Source organism: Littorina saxatilis, linkage group LG14 (assembly GCF_037325665.1).
Source record: "Littorina saxatilis isolate snail1 linkage group LG14, US_GU_Lsax_2.0, whole genome shotgun sequence".
Classification (NCBI taxonomy): Eukaryota; Metazoa; Mollusca; class Gastropoda; order Littorinimorpha; family Littorinidae; genus Littorina; species Littorina saxatilis.
This window is the reverse complement of record NC_090258.1, coordinates 14,974,929-14,993,202: the sequence shown is the minus strand read 5'-3', so window position 1 is coordinate 14,993,202 and position 18,274 is coordinate 14,974,929. Positions and strand designations below refer to the sequence as shown.

Sequence of the window (18,274 nt, the reverse complement as noted above, 5' to 3'; positions counted from 1 at the left end):
TTTTTTCATTTTTTTGATAAATGTCTTTGATGACGTCATATCCGGCTTTTCGTGAAAGTTGAGGCGGCACTGTCACGCCCTCATTTTTCAACCAAATTGGTTGAAATTTTGGTCAAGTAATCTTCGACGAAGCCCGGACTTCGGTATTGCATTTCAGCTTGGTGGCTTAAAAATTAATTAATGACTTTGGTCATTAAAAATCTGAAAATTGTAAAAAAAAATAAAAATTTATAAAACGATCCAAATTTACGTTTATTTTATTCTCCATCATTTGCTGATTCCAAAAACATATAAATATGTTATATTCGGATTAAAAACAAGCTCTGAAAATTAAATATATAAAAATTATTATCAAAATTAAATGGTCCAAATCATCTTACTTTCATCTTATTCCTTGTCGGTTCCTGATTCCAAAAACATATAGATATGATATGTTTGGATTAAAAACACGCTCAGAAAGTTAAAACAAAGAGAGGTACAGAAAAGCGTGCTATCCTTCTTAGCGCAACGAATACCCCGCTCTTCTTGTCAATTTCACTGCCTTTGCCATGAGCGGTGGACTGACGATGCTACGAGTATACGGTCTTGCTGAAAAATGGCATTGCGTTCAGTTTCATTCTGTGAGTTCGACAGCTACTTGACTAAATATTGTATTTTCGCCTTACGCGACTTGTTTTCCTTTCTCGTGTGATCTTGCCGCGAGGTTCCGCCTGTTACCAGCCGAAAGAAAGAAGGGGCATAACCTCACCAGAACCGCCCATCATTTTGCTCGCTGATCCCCTGTGTGTGTGTGTGTGTGTGTGTGTGTGTGTGTGTGTGTGTGTGTGTGTGTGTGTGTGTGTGTGTGTGTGTGTGTGTGTGTGTAAACGATGACCATTTTTCGAATTTGGAGCAGTTAAGTGCACTAAAATAACGTACCTAATTTGGTAAAAAATATTACCACACATACACACTCACATACACACACACATACACACACACACACACACACGCACACACACACACACACACACACACACACACAAACACACGCGCGATCACCACAGAGAGAGAGAAAGAGAGAGAGAGAGAGAGAAAGAGAGAGAGAGAGAAAGAGAGAGAGAGTCAGACAGACAGACAGACAGACAGACGGACGGACGGACGGACAGACAGACAGCCAGACAGTGTGTTTGTTTGTTTGTTTGTTTGCTTAACGCCCAGCCGACCACGAAGGGCCATATCAGGGCGGTGAGCCAGACAGACAGGCAGACAGATAGACAAACAGACAGACACATGGACAGACAGAGAGCTCTGGAAACAAAAACACGTCTGAACACAATCTTTTCAAGGCAAGGCCAATCTTCAAGGCTTTATTCAATCTTTTGTCTGTATCAAGACACAAGCTCTACTTCCCGCCTTGATAATGCAAATGATCACAGGAATTCCGCGGAACACAGCATATCACGACCAGAAGCGTATGATTCATTCCCTCAATTCACCAAGTTCGAGCTAGAGCAGTCACAAAGTGGCATTCAGTCGCTTGCTTTACTATAGTAACAGCTGAATTGTAGTTTATCTTTCCTGGACAAGACAGAAATAATTTGCCAAACCGAATAAGATATCAAATAACCAAAGGGAAGTAATCGCTCTTTATGCAAACGACATGTGTAATAGAGTAAGCGAGAGTTGTACGGAACCTTTTTCCTGACACCTGAGAGAATAACAAGCATTGAATTGAACAAGCGACGTTCATCCTCTTACGCTCTTACACACACACTCACGCACACACGCACACACACTCTCTCTCACACACACACACACACACACACACACACACACACACACACACACACACACACACACACACACACAGGAGGATGAAAGTCGCTTGTTCATTTCCGAATGCTTGTTATTCTCTCAGGTGTCAGGAAAAAGGTTCCGTACAACTCTCGCTTACTCTATTACACATGGCGTATGCATAAAGAGCGATTACTTCCCTTTGGTTATTTGATATCTTAACAACGCTCTGCCTCATTTCGTTTAGGATTCAAACAGAATAAGGTTGAGTGATGAAATGCGCAGTCTATTGATTAATCAGAGGCTTTTCGACCCACAGGGCTTTGAAATGGACAGATAGACACACTCTTATGATACAGACAATGACCTTAGCCTAGAAACACTGTCCAAGTTTAGTTTATTATCTATGTCGTAAGTGATGGCGCAGCAAAGCACTTGAGATTATTGTTGTTGGGGATTTGCGCGTAGTAGTCGGAAGACAGATCGAGGAAGTCGCCCTTGCAGAAACCGTTAAGTGCGGCGTCCACCACATCGGCGTCAGGAGGGATTGCGGGATCCCTCACCATAACCTTGATTACAGCACGAGTGATGTTACGATGTGCGTTGAAGATCATCTCCGTAAATATCACACTGGTTCTGCAGAGAGTAACATACAGAGGAACATACAAAGGAACATGCAGATGAACAAACAAAGAGGAACATACATAGGAACACACAGAGAGGAACATACAGAGGAACATGGAGATAAACAAACAAAGAGGAACATACAGAGGAACACACAGAGAGGAACATACAGAGGAACATGGAGATGAACAAACAAAGAGGAACACACAGAGGAACACACAGAGAGGAACACACAGAGAGGAGCATACAGAGGAACATACAGATGAACATACAAAGGAACAAACAGATGAACATACAGAGGAACATACAGATGAACATACAGAGGAACATACAGAGGAACAAACAGATGAACATACAGAGGAACATACAGAGGAACATACAGAGGAACAAACAAAGAGGAGCATACAGAGGAACAAACAAAGGAACATACAGATGAACATACAAAGGAACATACAGAGGAACATACAGAGAAACATACAAAGGAACATACAGAGGAACAAACAAAGAGGAACATACAGAGGAACATACAGAGGAACATACAGATGAACATACAAAAGAACATATAGAAGAACAAACAAAGAGGAACATACATATGAACATACATATGAACATACAGCAGAACATACAGAGGACCAAACAAAAAGGAACATACAGACGGGAACATACAAAGGAACATACAGAGGAACATACAAAGGAACATACAGAGGAACAAACAAAGAGGAACATACAGAGGAACATACAAAGGAACATACAGAGGAACATACATATGAACATACAAAGGAACATACAGAAGAACAAACAAAGAGGAACATACATATGAACATACATATGAACATACAGAAGAACATACAGAGGAACATACAGAGGACCAAACAAAGAGGAACATACAGAGGAACATACACAGGAACATACACAGGAACATACAGAGAAACATACACAGTAACATACACAGGAACATACACAGGAACATACAGAGGAACATACACAGGAACATACAGAGAAACACACACAGGAACATACACAGGAGCATACAGAGGAACATACACAGGAACATACAGAGAAACATACACAGGAACATACACAGGAACATACAGAGGAACATACACAGGAACATACAGAGAAACATACACAGGAGCATACAGATGAACATACAGAGGAACATACACAGGAACATACACAGGAACATACACAGGAACATACACAGGAACATACACAGGAACATACACAGGAACGTACAAAGGGCCTAGGGGCATACCGACGGGCATAGAGGAACATACAGAGAAGATGATGATGATTGTGGTAGTGGTGGTGGTCGGGGTTGGGGCGAGGTAATGGGTTAAGCTGTACTCATAAGCTGTAGTCCGTAGCAGGAAGGTGGCATTGTCTCTTTTTAGACCTCACTTTCTCACCTTATCCACCGTCAAGGGGGTTGGGTGGGTTGATTCATGGGTGGTTGGGTGCGTGGATTCATGGGTGGTTGGGTGGGTTGATTCATGGGTGGTTGGGTGGTCGTGGGGGTGGTTCTGTGTTGGGGGGGGGGGGGGAGGGGAATCATGGGTTGAGCTGCACTCACGAGTTGTAGTTCGTAGCAGGTACGTAGTGTGGTCTCTTTGAGACCCTTTATTCCGTTTAAGATGAAGGAGGTGGGTGAGTGGGTGTTGAAAGTGTGTGTGTTGGGGGGGGGGGGGGTGAGGGTTATGTCGGAGATTGGGGCGGATGTTGGCTTAGCTGTACTCACGAAACGTAGTCTGTAGCTAGCACGTAGGTGTTGAAGTAGTAGATGTAGCCAGCAGTAGAGATCCTGTAGTCGCTGGAAAACTTGTTGCCGATGATCTGGTCCAGACAGTGTTCCTTTATACAATGATTGCTTGTGGGCGTTGTTTCTGTAGTCGTTATCGCTAAGAAGTTCCGCTTCTCTTGCTGCAGTATACAACACACTTGCATAGCGCGGAGGCCAGTTACATCATACGTTTCTTGAACAACACACTTGTGTGTACAGTTCTACCTAACTCTCTGTACGGTGCCAACCATCTACCTCTTTGTACAGTGACAAACACCTACCTCTCTGTACAGTGACAAACACCTACCTCTCTGTACAGTGACAAACACCTACCTCTCTGTACACTGACAAACACCTACCTCTCTGTACAGTGACAAACACCTACCTCTCTGTACACTGACAAACACCTACCTCTCTGTACACTGACAAACACCTACCTCTCTGTACACTGACAAACACCTACCTCTCTGTACACTGACAAACACCTACCTCTCTGTACAGTGACAAACACCTACCTCTCTGTACACTGACAAACACCTGCCTCTCTGTACACTGACAAACACCTACCTCTCTGTACACTGACAAACACCTACCTCTCTGTACAGTGACATACACCTGCCTCTCTGTACTTTGACAAACCCCTACCTCTCTGTACAGTGACAAACACCTACCTCTCTGTACAGTGAAAAACACCTACCTCTCTGTACACTGACAAACACCTACCTCTCTGTACACTGACAAACACCTACCTCTCTGTACACTGACAAACACCTACCTCTCTGTACACTGACAAAAACATACCTCTCTGTACACTGACAAACACCTACCCCATTGGCATCCCGCGCGAGTGGAATGGATAGCTTGACGTCATGGATTTTCCCATTGTATTTGTAACGTTCCCCCTGGACAATCGTGTGGTGACTCATGTACCACCTCCCTACAAAGCAGTGGCGATTGCCATTCATTTCCAAACTTTTGGAGAAAAACACACACAAAAGAAACCCACAAATACAACCAACTAAACAAACAAACAAACAAACAAACAACAACAACAACAACAACAACAACAACAACAACAACAAACAACAACAAACAACAACAACAACCAACAACAACCAACAACAAACAACAACAAACAACAACAACAACAACAACAACAACAACAACAACAACAACAACAACAACAACAACAACAAATGTAGGATTAGGGCAACCCAACCGACCCCGTTTTAAATTTTAACTTTGTGTGTATGTATGTGCAGAGCAATTCCAGGGGGGAAAAAAAGGTTCTGTCTTTTGGCAGTTAAGATGCACGAGTTCAAACAAATATATTAAGATGTGATGTCGAGCGTGGGGCTCTTTTCGGGTGTATTTTGGGCGATATTTCCTTCCTTGGGGTGTGATAATGTACGTGTACCGGGCTCAAACCGCGAAAGCTGTAAAGAAGCCGTTTTACCAGAAGATAGTACTCATTTTTCTGAACAACTTTCTTCTCAGGAAATATTAAAAAAGTTGCTTGGTTTTCTTTAAATCCAAAAACAAGTCGCGTAAGGCGAAAATACAATATTTAGTCAAGTAGCTGCCATTTTTCAGCAAGACCGTATACTCGTAGCATCGTCAGTCCACCGCTCATGGCAAAGGCAGTGAAATTGACAAGAAGAGCGGGGTAGTAGTTGCGCTAAGAAGGATAGCACGCTTTTCTGTACCTCTCTTTGTTTTAACTTTCTGAGCGTGTTTTTAATCCAAACATATCATATCTATATGTTTTTGGAATCAGGAACCGACAAGGAATAAGATGAAAGTGTTTTTAAATTGATTTGGACAATTTAATTTTGATAATAATTTTTATATATTTAATTTTCAGAGCTTGTTTTTAATCCGAATATAACATATTTATATGTTTTTGGAATCAGCAAATGATGGAGAATAAGATAAACGTAAATTTGGATCGTTTTATAAATGTTTATTTTTTTTTTACAATTTTCCGATTTTTAATGACCAAAGTCATTAATTAATTTTTAAGCCACCAAGCTGAAATGCAATACCGAACCCCGGGCTTTGTCGAAGATAACTTGACCAAAATTTGAACCAATTTGGTTGAAAAATGAGGGCGTGACAGTGCCGCCTCAACTTTCAGGAAAAGCCGGATATGACGTCATCAAAGACATTTATCAAAAAAATGAAAAAAAGGTATGGGGATATCATACCCAGGAACTTTCATGTCAAATTTCATAAAGATCGGTCCAGTAGTTTGGTCTGAATCGCTCTACACGCACGCACACACACACACACACATACACACACACACACACACATACACCACGACCCTCGTCTCGATTCCCCCCTCGATGTTAAAATATTTAGTCATAACTTGACTAAATATAACAAAGAGACTGCCAACGTTCCAAATTTAGAATCATTAAAAAACAAGAAAGGTAGGTTGTTGGAACGTTTGTTATTGACAAAACAATACATTCACAGATATTTCGACCCAACGGTCTTTTAAGTGAACAGACAAACAAATATTCACACAAAACTTATCTTGATAGAATCAGTTTACGTCCACTCGTCAAGAAGCCGAGCGAATGAATGATTGTATGATGAAATGAATGACGTAGAAATTTTGATTTTATTTAATTAATTAGAAAACGTCGACCACTGCCTCTCAGCCAGACTAACCTTCCAATAGATGCGGCGTGTTGAGAGCAACGACGGGCATGGTGGTCATGTTGCACTGCAGCATCCGCGGGTTGTTAACACCCCCAGTGGGCACCCAGCACCACAGTCCCAGCACCACTACGGTAGCGGTCAGTAGGGTCAGCGATGACATTGTCGTCTGCTTGGTTGGATCTGGTTGATGCTGGATAGAAAACGACGATATGCGATACATAGATAATTAGTTGTTACACACCGAGTCTTGTAATGCAATTGTATTATTACAATTACTATATTATATTGTATTATATTATTATATTATTAATTGTAAAGATTAATTGTAATATTGTAATACAATATTGGTCGATTATGAAAACTGCGAACTGCAGTAGCGGTCAGTAGGGTCAGCGATGACATTGTCGTCTGCTTGGTTGGATCTGGTTGATGCTGGATAGAAAACCATTCATAGATAAATAGTTGTGGAGGTTACACAACGAGTCTCTGAAGATATTAACAATATTGGTCGATTGTAAAAACTGCGGACTACGGTAGCGGTCAGTAGGGTCAGCGATGAGATTGTCGTCTGCTTGGTTGGATCTGGTTGATGCTGGATACAAAACAGTACATAGATAAATTGTTGTAGAGGTTACACACCGAGTCTATGTAGATATTAACAATATTGGTCGATTATGAAAACTGCGGACTACGGTAGCGGTCAGTAGGGTCAGCGATGACATTGTCGTCTGCTTGGTTGGATCTGGTTGATGCTGAATAGAAAACAGTACATAGATAAATAGTTGTAGAGGTTACACACCGAGTCTCTGTAGATATTAACAATATTGGTCGATTATGAAAACTGCATGCGGACTTCGCCGAACAAACTTGTAATATCCACTGATATGATTTGTATCTAGCCTATTTATTCCACCTTTGGTAGATCTTTTTAAGAAAACATGCGTTTTCATAGATCTAATAATCAAAGAGCCGTAAAGCGGTCTAAATACATACGACATGTGCAAAAGAGTGAGCGAGAGTTATTCGGAACCAGTCTCTTGGCACCTGAGAGAATAACAAGCATTTAAATGAACAAGCTACTTTCATCTTCACTTGCTCTTTTACACATGTCGTATGCATTTTTATCCTACATACGTGAGAGAGACACCCGTGAGATAATAATCGTTCAAATCACACGTGTGTATATCATGTAAATGAGGTCATGTCAAGCAAGTCTGGCAGGGACCTGTTTTTCCACTGCTTATGATGCCAAAGTCACCGAGACAAACGTCATTATAGAAACACAAATTGCGCTCGCTAATTACCCGCGATGAATCTTTAGAACTAACACGTCACGCCACACTTTCAGAGTGACGTTTCTTTGCTTTGACGTAATAGATTGCACGAGGCTTTAGAAGAGATCGAGGTTCTAAAATAAGCGTCTTCAATTTAGCTGCCTCGAATGCAGGACATTTTCAGTGAAATACACGTAAGTACAGTATGTAGGATAAACAGAATACTACATGGCTTGCTGTTCCGTATCAGATTTACACTCGTTGCTTTTTCAAATAGTGAACAGCTCGCTTTCGCTCGCAGTTCAATATTTAAAAAAACAACTCGTGTAAATCTGGTACGACACAGCAAGCCATGTAGTATTCTCTATAGACCGCTTACTTCCCTTTGTTTATCAGATCTGGGTGGCCGAGTGGTAACGGGACTGGGTGGCCGAGTGGTAACGGGACTGGGTAGCCGAGTGGTAACGGGACTGGGTGGCAGAGTGGTAACGGGACTGGGTAGCCGAGTGGTAACGGGACTGAGTGGCCGAGTGGTAACGGGACTGGGTGGCCGAGTGGTAACGGGACTGGGTAGACGAGTGGTAACGGGACTGGGTGGCCGAGTGGTAACGGGACTGGGTAGCCGAGTGGTAACGGGACTGGATGGCCGAGTGGTAACGGGACTGGGTGGCCGAGTGGTAACGGGACTGGGTGGCCGAGTGGTAACGGGACTGGGTTGCCGAGTGGTAACGGGACTGGGTGGCCGAGTGGTAACGGGACTGGGTAGCCGAGTGGTAACGGGACTGCGTAGCCGAGTGGTAACGGGACTGGGTAGCCGAGTGGTAACGGGACTGGGTAGCCGAGTGGTAACGGGACTGGGTGGCCGAGTGGTAACAGGACTGGGTAGCCGAGTGGTAACGGGACTGGGTGGCCGAGTGGTAACGCACTTGCGCTCGGAAGCGAGGGGTTGCGAGTTCGACCCTGGGTCAGGGCGATAGCAATTTTCTCCCCCCTTTCCCAACCTAGGTGGTGGGTTCAAGTGCTAGTCTTTCGGATGAGACGAAAAACCGAGGTCCCTTCGTGTACACTACATTGGGGTGTGCACGTTAAAGATCCCACGATTGACAAAAGGGTCTTTCCTGGCAAAATTGTACAGGCATAGATAAAAATGTCCACCAAAATACCCGTGTGACTTGGAATAATAGGCCGTGAAAAGTAGGATATGCGCCGAAATGGCTGCGATCTGCTGGCCGATGTGAATGCGTGATGTATTGTGTAAAAAAATTCCATCTCACACGGCATAAATAAATCCCTGCGCCTTGAAATATGTGCGCGATATAAATTGCATAAAAAAAATTTTTTTTAAATCCCTGCGCTTAGAACTGTACCCACGGACTACGCGCGATATAAGCCTCATATTGATTGATTGATTGATTGATTGATTGAGATCTCTTAACAACGCTCTGCCTCACTTGTTTAAGATTCGTTTTTATCTGACAGTGTGATGATATCCTAATCTGTGTACCAGTCTTTATCCCCTGACCTACCTCTTTGTCTCTGTTAGCTGAGGAGGTGATTATTATGCGTATTACATGGGTATTATGAAACAAGGCTAAACTGCACCGCATTGTTGCGACGGCCAGCAAACTTGTAGGGCAACCCCAACGACAGCTGACCAGTCTCTACAAGCTATCAAAATTGTCCGTGTCCGTGATCCGATCCATCCTGTCAACCCTTGTTTTGAAATTCTCCATCAACCAGTTTCCAATTGTAACAACTTCCCAACCTTGTATGTATGTTATAGTAAATTTACAAAATCAGCAAATTGACAAATGTCCTAAAATGAAATTAGAAAATGAATAAGTTTACTCTTTCACTAATTTGAAGGGGTAAGAATATTGTACATTTACTGAAAACATATTTCATAGAAAATGAGTGCTCTTTAGATTGAGTGGAAACCATTTATTGATTCTGAGATCCTTGGAAGTCAACGCGATGCTAAAATACATGTATTATTTAATTGATTATGATATTGCAAGGAGGTCCTTGAGAAAGAGTGAGCGCAGGAGAGAGTAGATGAAGTTTAGTAGATTGGTTCCTTGGTCCATTGTTGTGTGTATACACGGTGTTTCAAACAAAAGTACCCGATTTTCTTTCAATACCACAGACAAGTCAGTAACTTTATTGAAATCATTTTTGCGTGATATTGTAGTCAGTTCATAGAAGTTTTGTCCCCAGTTCACAGTTTTCTGTTGAGATCGTCTATTTCTTCACACCACGTGACCAATGTAGCCACCCCGTTTTCCAATGACAGACTGCATCCTCATTCCCATATTGTTCATTACATTGGGGAATGTTTCCTGTGGGATGTTCTGGATTTCTCTGAGAATGTTTGCCTTCAGTTGTTGTAGGTTTCTTGGTCTGGGGTACATATTAGCGAATTAGCTTACATATTAGTTTTTCCATTTCTCGGTACTGATGTTTCAATGTCTTTTTGGGTACTTTTTTTGAGACACTCTATATATGTATAGTTTTTCCTGAGAGAAAAATTGAGAAGGAGATTTAATATTGCTCGTTGATGTTAGTCATGAACGTTTTGATGTGTTAATGTTATTGACGAGTCTTTAAAAATTGACAACTTTATTAACAACAAACTTCTTGTTTACTAAATTCATAAAACAAAATCAAAATTTGGACAATTGAGCAATTTCGTAAAAATATAAAGAAATTAAAAAATTTAACAAAACCGTTTTTCCAATTAGGTAAATTTATCAAAGACACAGCATGAAAAATTTAGGAAATTTACAAATTATCTATGACTCGGAAGAATTTAAAAAATAACTGAAGCCGTTTTGCCATTTCTGTAAATTCATTAAAGAAAACAGCATACAAAATTCAGGAAATGGTTCTAAACATTATTTCTTTTAGTAAATCAACAACATCCCCGAGTAGAACAGAACAGGTCTTTCTTTCTTTATTTGGTGTTTAACGTCGTTTTCAACCACGAAGGTTATATCGCGACGGGGAAAAAGGGGGGAGATGGGATAGAGCCACTTGTCAATTGTTTCTTGTTCACAAAAGCACTAATCAAAAATTTGCTCCAGGGGCTTGCAACGTAGTACAATACTGGGAGAATGCAAGTTTCCAGTACAAAGGACTTAACATTTCTTACATACTGCTTGACTAAAATCTTTACAAAAATGGACTATATTCTATACAAGAAACACTTAACAAGGGTAAAAGGAGAAACAGAATCCGTTAGTCGCCTCTTACGACATGCTGGGGAGCATCGGGTAAATTCTTCCCCCTAACCCGCGGAGGGTAACAGTACAGGTACAATTTCACTAAAATGTTCAGGAATGCGACCACCAAGCCATGACCACCCCCACCCCCTGTGTGTTGTAATTGTCCTCTTGTCTATGTGATGTAATGTAATGTAAAAGCCTATACATGTTTAAAAAATTAAAAAAATAAAAAAACTCCACAAAAAGAGGTTTTTTTATTTTTTCAATTTTTTTTTAAATGTTCAGGAAAATTGTAAATGTCATACACCAACAAACAAGGCAAACTCACAAGAAGAAGTGTTGAGCAGGACGATCTCGGAAGACGATTGTTGGGCCCTGACTGTGTGGAGATTTATACAGGGAACGCTGCGCATGTTGAACGCCAAGTGGATGTCACGTGTTTCTGAAAGAGCGCCCACGTGTGTGTGTGTGTGTGTGTGTGTGTGTGTGTGAGTGTGCGTGTCTGTGTGTGTGTGTGTGTGTGTGAGTGTGTGTGTCTGTGTATGTGTGTCTGAGTGTGTATGTCTCTGTGTGTGTGTCTGTGTGTGTGTGTGTGTGTGTCTGTGTGTGTGTGTGTGTGTGAGTGTGTGTGTGTGTGTGTGTGTGTCTGTGTGTGTGTGTGTGTGTCTCTGTGTGTGTGTGTGTGTGTGTGTGTGTGTGTGTGATTTATGTGTGTGTTTGTTTGCTTTCTGAAGACAGAAAATGCGTTGTTAAATATGCACCGCAAGAAAGCGTGTTGCAAGTGCGTGCATGACTGCGTGTGCTTGTGTTAGAGAGTCAGCGTGGTGGTTGAACGTGTGATGGGCTGCGAGGGTGGGGGGGGGGGGGGGGGGGTGTATGTGCGTGGCGTGGGATGTGAGCAGAGGTGTGTGCGTGTTCACAGTTGCGGGAGACGTGAATGTGTGGAAGAGAACATAAAAGACCATACTCAACTCACTTTGCAAAATACTGCTGTGACGCGAAAAAATAAACGGTTTTAGGGGGTGTTACAAAAAAAACAACAAGGTCGGAGTGCAATGAAAATTAAAAGTTGTTCTTCCAAACCCATGAAAAAAATATGGCACCAGCTCCAGCCACATTTTGGGTTTTGTGGTAGAATTATTTGTTTGGGCATATCGATGTTGCAGTTCCGTAGCAAAAGATCCACATTTTTTGCAAGTTTGTATTTCAAAGAAAGAATAGCAACAAAAAGCTTATCAACGCGACTTGCGTTTTGACTTGATTGTTTCAAAATCGCCCTAGCTTCAAAGCAAGACGACACGCAGACATCTTTATTTTCTTTTAAGGGAGGATTCGTTTTTGGCTCACGTAAGTGTAGCCTATGCGATGATAAACTTTGTCTGTCTGTGCGTGCGTGCGTGCGTGTGTGTGTGTGTGTGTGTGTGTGATAGAAACTTTAACATTTCCGAGTCTATGGATAAAGCTCGCATAAGAACGTAAGAGGGTTAGACGTCACGCAAAGGAATTACTGAAAGTCTCGGTCATTGTTATTGTGAGCGGGCCGAGACTACTTGGCAGATCCAGGGTCTCGCTTTCTTGCACAGTTTCACCTATGCTTACTGTGTGTGTGTGTGTGTGTGTGTGTGTGTGTGTGTGTGTGTGTGTGTGTGTGTGTGTGTGTGTGTGTGTGTGTGTGTGTGTGTGTGTGTGTATGTGTGACGGAGTGATTGAGTTTGTCGATTTCTTACGTGAGCCTTGAAGGCTTCGCCTCTTGTTCAGAAAGTCTTGCAAAACTCAAACATCTTTCTGAACGCTTCTTTTTCTTTTCAATTCAGCTGCTTTGCAAGTGAACGGCCTTAACTGGCATATGAAGTTTTAATGAAATTATACGGGAATTAATGCTTTAATTTGGGTGCGAAATTTGTTGCAATAATTGTTTGGCCAAGTTTAGTTGATTTGCCATTGATTCTTTTTCAATCAAAGTAATCTGTCTGCTTCATAACCGTCTCAACCGAACAGCCAAAACGTTATCAGAGAAATACTTTGGTGGTTAGTGGTAAGTATGGTGGTAAGTGATTAGCCTGGCGGTAAGCAGTAAGCATGATGGTAAGTGATAAGTATGGTGGTAAGTGGTAAGCCTGGTGGTAAGTATGGTGGTAAGTGTTAAACATGGGGGTACGTGGTAAGCCTGGTGGTAAGTGGTAAGCATGGTGGTAAGTGGTAAGCATGGTGGTAAGTGGTGAGCATGGTGGTAAGTGGTGAGCATGGTGGTAAGTGTTAAACATGGTGGTACGTGGTAAGCCTGGTGGTAAGTGGTAAGCATGGTGGTAAGTGGTAAGCATGGTGGTAAGTGGTGAGCATGGTGGTAAGTGGTGAGCATGGTGGTAAGTGGTAAGCATGGTGGTAAGCATGGTGGTAAGTGGTAAGCATGGTGGTAAGTGTTAAACATGGTGGTTTCTTTCTTTCTTTCTTTATTTGGTGTTTTACGTCGTTTCCAACCACGAAAGTTATATCGCGACGGGGGAAGGGGGGAGATGGGATAGAGCCACTTGTGAATTGTTTCTTGTTCACAAAAGCACTAATCAAAAATTTGCTCCCGGGGCTTGCAACGTAGTACAATATATTACCTTACTGGGAGAATGCAAGTTTCCAGTACAAAGGACTTAACATTTCTTACATACTGCTTGACTAAAATCTTTACAAAAATGGACTATATTCTATACAAGAAACACTTAACAAGGGTAAAAGGAGAAACAGAATCCGTTAGTCGCCTCTTACGACGTGCTGGGGAGCATCGGGTAAATTCTTTCTCGTCCCAACCAATATGGGACTCCCCCTAACCCGCGGGGGGTAAACATGGTGGTAAGTGGTAAGCATGGTGGTAAGTGTTAAACATGGTGGTAAGTGGTAAGCATGGTGGTAAGTGTTAAACATGGTAGTAAGCGGTATCCCTCGCTTTCGCTCGCAGTTCAATATTGAAAAACACAACTCGTGTAAAACTGGTATCACATAGGAATTAAGCCATGTAGTATTCTCTATGTACAACATCTTTATACAATACAATACATTCAATATCATTACAACTAACGTGAACCAGGGACTAACACCACTTACAACTTAGGCCATGTGATTGTAATTGATCAGTCAAGCCCCCCATTCAATTACCCAACATTCGTTTATACGATTCTTGGCATGTCATCAAGTTCAACATTCTGTATCATAAAATTAGTAGATTTCTATAATTTGTTCACACATGTTTCAACACATTCTGCAAATATCACCGACAAAACATGATATTAGCAAAATATAAGTGAAATCGATTTTGGGGGTCAACCGCTGTGGTGTGTTTTTATTATCCCCGGTCTTCAACAAGTCAGTAAAGACCGTATATTATTAATGTTGACAAATCACATGTGAACCAATTACACCAATGTGATGAAAAGTGTACATGCAGTCAGTTTTACCTGACCGAATGTTAATGGAACAATAAAGGTTGATCATATCCCTTGAACAACATCTGTTTCTGGTGAGGTAATACCAGAAAATCTACCCAAGGAAAAATATGCAAGGTATGCAGGACGATGTGTTATATCTAATTATCCCTAAATTTAATGACCACGACGTTTTTATTAAAAACACTACTTTTTTTTTTTTTATTCAAACTTGCTGTAGCCTGTTTTCTATTTGTCGAAAGCTTCCGCGGACGAAAGTCATGTCACTAAATTCATGCGCAAAGCTAGTTCCCTTGTTTCTGCATGACAGACGGCGTCATTCAACTGGTAGTTTTTACATTCAGTCATCCATATTGCTTAAACAAGTCGCGTAAGGCGAAATTACTACATTTAGTCAAGCTGTGGAACTCACAGAATGAAACTGAACGTAGTCCGCCGCTAGTGCAAAAGGCAGTGAAAGTGAGGAGCCTGTTTGGCGCGGCAGCGGTTGCGCTGTGCTTCATAGCACGCTTTACTGTACCTCTCTTCGTTTTAACTTTCTGAGCGTGTTTTTAATCCAAACATATCATATCTATATGTTTTTGGAATCAGGAACCGACAAGGAATAAGATGAAATAGTTTTTAAATCGATTTCGGAAATTTAATTTTGATCATAATTTTTATATTTTTAATTTTCAGAGATTGTTTTTAATCCAAATATAACATATGTATATGTTTTTGGAATCAGAAAATGTTGAAGAATAAGATGAAATGTTTTTGGATCGTTTAATAAAAAAAATAATTTTAATTACAAGTTTCCGATTTTTAATGACCAAACTGACTCATTAGTTTTTAAGCCACCAAGCTGAAATGCAATACCAAACCCCGGCCTTCGTCGAAAATTGCTCTGCCAACATTTCAATCAATTTAATTGAAAAATGAGGGTGTGACAGTGCCGCCTTAACTTTTACAAAAAGCCGGATATGACGTCATCAAAGGTATTTATCGAAAAAAATGATAAAAAGGTCCGGGGATATCATACCCAGGAACTCTCATGTCAAATTTCATAAAGATCGGCCCAGTTGTTTAGTCTGAATCGCTCTACACACACACACACACACACACACACACACACACACACACACACACACACACACATACACCACGACCCTCGTCTCGATTCCCCCCTCTATGTTAAAACATTTAGTCAAAACTTGACTAAATGTAAAAACAAGAGGCGAAGCCTTCAAGGCTCCCGTAAGAAATCGACAAACAGTAACACAAACTCATTCACTCCGTCACACATACACACACACAGTAAGCATAGGGGACACGGTGCAAGAGTGGGAGACACTAGATCTAGATCTGTCTCTGTAGCCTACTTATTGGGACGCCTGCCGAGAACGACACTGCGCTAGCGGCTTTCGACTATTCTGACACCGGACCAACCAGTCCTAGCACTAACCCCGTAGTGCCAGACGACAGGCGGAGCAGCCACTAGATTGCCAATTTTAAAGTCTTAGGTATGACCCGGCCGGGGTTCGAACCCACGACCTCCCGATCACGGGGCGGAAAGGAAAACAGGCCAAGTAGGGGAAGGGCTCCTAATATGGACCGGCTCCTAATATGGACCACCTCCTGTTCTGACAAACTAACGGCGCTAGAGCGCTCAAAACAATTTCATTCGCTGTATTCACCCTCTCTGGATAACTTTCACATGTCAAAACAGTTGCAGAAACACAAACCTCAAAACCGTTAGGCTTTTTCTCTTTTTTTTCACTTTTGGCAGGGTTCACTCTAAATTTGCCGCCTAAAACGGACTCGTTTCTGTCGCCAGTCAAAGTTTTTATCACACAAAAATTGCTACATATGACAGCTAAGACCGTATTTGTTACATTTTAGCAGTGTTGACCCCGAGTTTCTACTGCAAACAAAAAATAATTGCAAAATCTCAAAGTATGTGTGAGTCCCCTAATATGGACCACCTTCAACAAATCGAAGAAAATAAAAGTTAAATGCTATTTTCATTAATTCATTCAGAAGCTTGCTGGAAATAACCTACAACTAGCCTTCGAGAATTAAAAAAAATATCACAAATAGTCTTCTTTTCGTGGAAGTTGATAATTTCACTTATTTTCACTCTGTTTTTGATAAGCTTCTTTAGTTTCCTGGTGTGCTTCAAATAATGCTCTCATCAACCCGAAACAGATAAGTCTAAAGCATATTTTGATTAGTCTGACTTGCAAACTAAGTTGTATCATGTTATTTTGAAGTATAGGGGGCTTTTTACAGTGATTCGAGAAGTCCGCTTCAGTGGTCCATACTAGGAGCCCAGGCTCCTAATATGGACCATTTGTGTTTTTTTCTGTATTTAATTTTTGCTGAATATCTATCAAAGCTATTTCACTCTAATTAGGCCTAACGGTTAACCTAAGAGAGACGGACTACCAAACACAGAATGAAACTTCTTCGCAAGAAAACAAGCTAGTTATCAGCGTGAAACAAAAAGTGGTCCATATTACGAGCCCTTCCCCTACTCGTCATAATCCCTACCGCGGCATCAATAATCTGCAGTGCGTCGTCTGTGCCGCTGACTCTGCGCAGGTATAACTTGGCCCTTACCACGCCTCCAACGGCTTGATTGAACAGATGTGCGTAAAGACAAAGTTGAAAAGGGTGAGAAAAAATCGACAACGGCTGTCGCCATGCAGTCGTGGCCTAGCTTTGAGCTTTCGGTTATACAGTTGAATCTACCCTGGCGACCACCTCCCCACAACGACCACCTGCCCTTAACGACCATACCAAAGAATTTTTTCTATACAATGTTAATCTTAATATTTTCTATATAATATGATTTACTTCCCATAGCGACCATCTGTTTATAGCCACCATTTGTGGTCGGTACCTTGGGTTGTCGATCGTTATAGACAGGTTTGAGTATGTTCGACATAGATGTACATCATGCAGAATGGCCTGCACAGGAAAGACGGGGTCATAATATGTTAGGCTTTTCGACGGCTCAATCTCATTTCTGATGTGATCAACGCCATACAAGCGGTGTCCATAGTGTTTGTCGTTGGCAGTTGAGGGTAAGGTGGGTGGGTGGAGTTAAGTTAATAGGCAGACTTGACGAAGCTCTCACTGTGTTTGCTTTTAATTATGATTCGGCCACAAAGCCGTATGTTGTTATGAAAGAAACATCCTGGGTGAAACACCAAGGAAAAGTTCGTTTGGTTTCACATCCGCTAACCCCCAGGAACAGCGCCCGTTTTCCTGTTTGTCCCCTAAAAACAGACCGGCATGTGTGTCACTGTACTTCAGACAAAACCCCAGATGGTGGTGGGTGTGTGGTGGTGTGCGTGCGTGTGTGCAACAATACTAATCTCCTGAATCAACATAAATCAAATAACGATTGGCTACCGACAAGGTCTTCTGCATTGTATTCCCCGAGTCTGTTCATGGAGTTATTTATTCAGTGGCAGTGTTAACATCCATAACACTGTCAAGCCGGGGGTC

At 41.7% G+C, this 18,274-nt stretch overlaps 1 protein-coding gene across 1 annotated transcript; it reads right to left on the bottom strand.

The window, feature by feature from the left end:
- Positions 1 to 1,867: 1,867 nt before the first annotated feature.
- LOC138947196 (uncharacterized) lies at positions 1,868 to 11,695 on the bottom strand. Its single transcript, XM_070318630.1, has 5 exons — positions 11,677 to 11,695; positions 6,860 to 7,040; positions 5,008 to 5,117; positions 4,139 to 4,320; positions 1,868 to 2,412 (listed from the first exon to the last, which is right to left on the bottom strand). The coding sequence occupies exons 2-5, from the start codon at positions 7,008 to 7,010 to the stop codon at positions 2,181 to 2,183; spliced, it is 675 nt and encodes a 224-aa protein (XP_070174731.1). The 5' UTR covers positions 7,011 to 7,040; positions 11,677 to 11,695; the 3' UTR covers positions 1,868 to 2,180.
- Between the last annotated feature and the right edge of the window lie 6,579 nt (positions 11,696 to 18,274).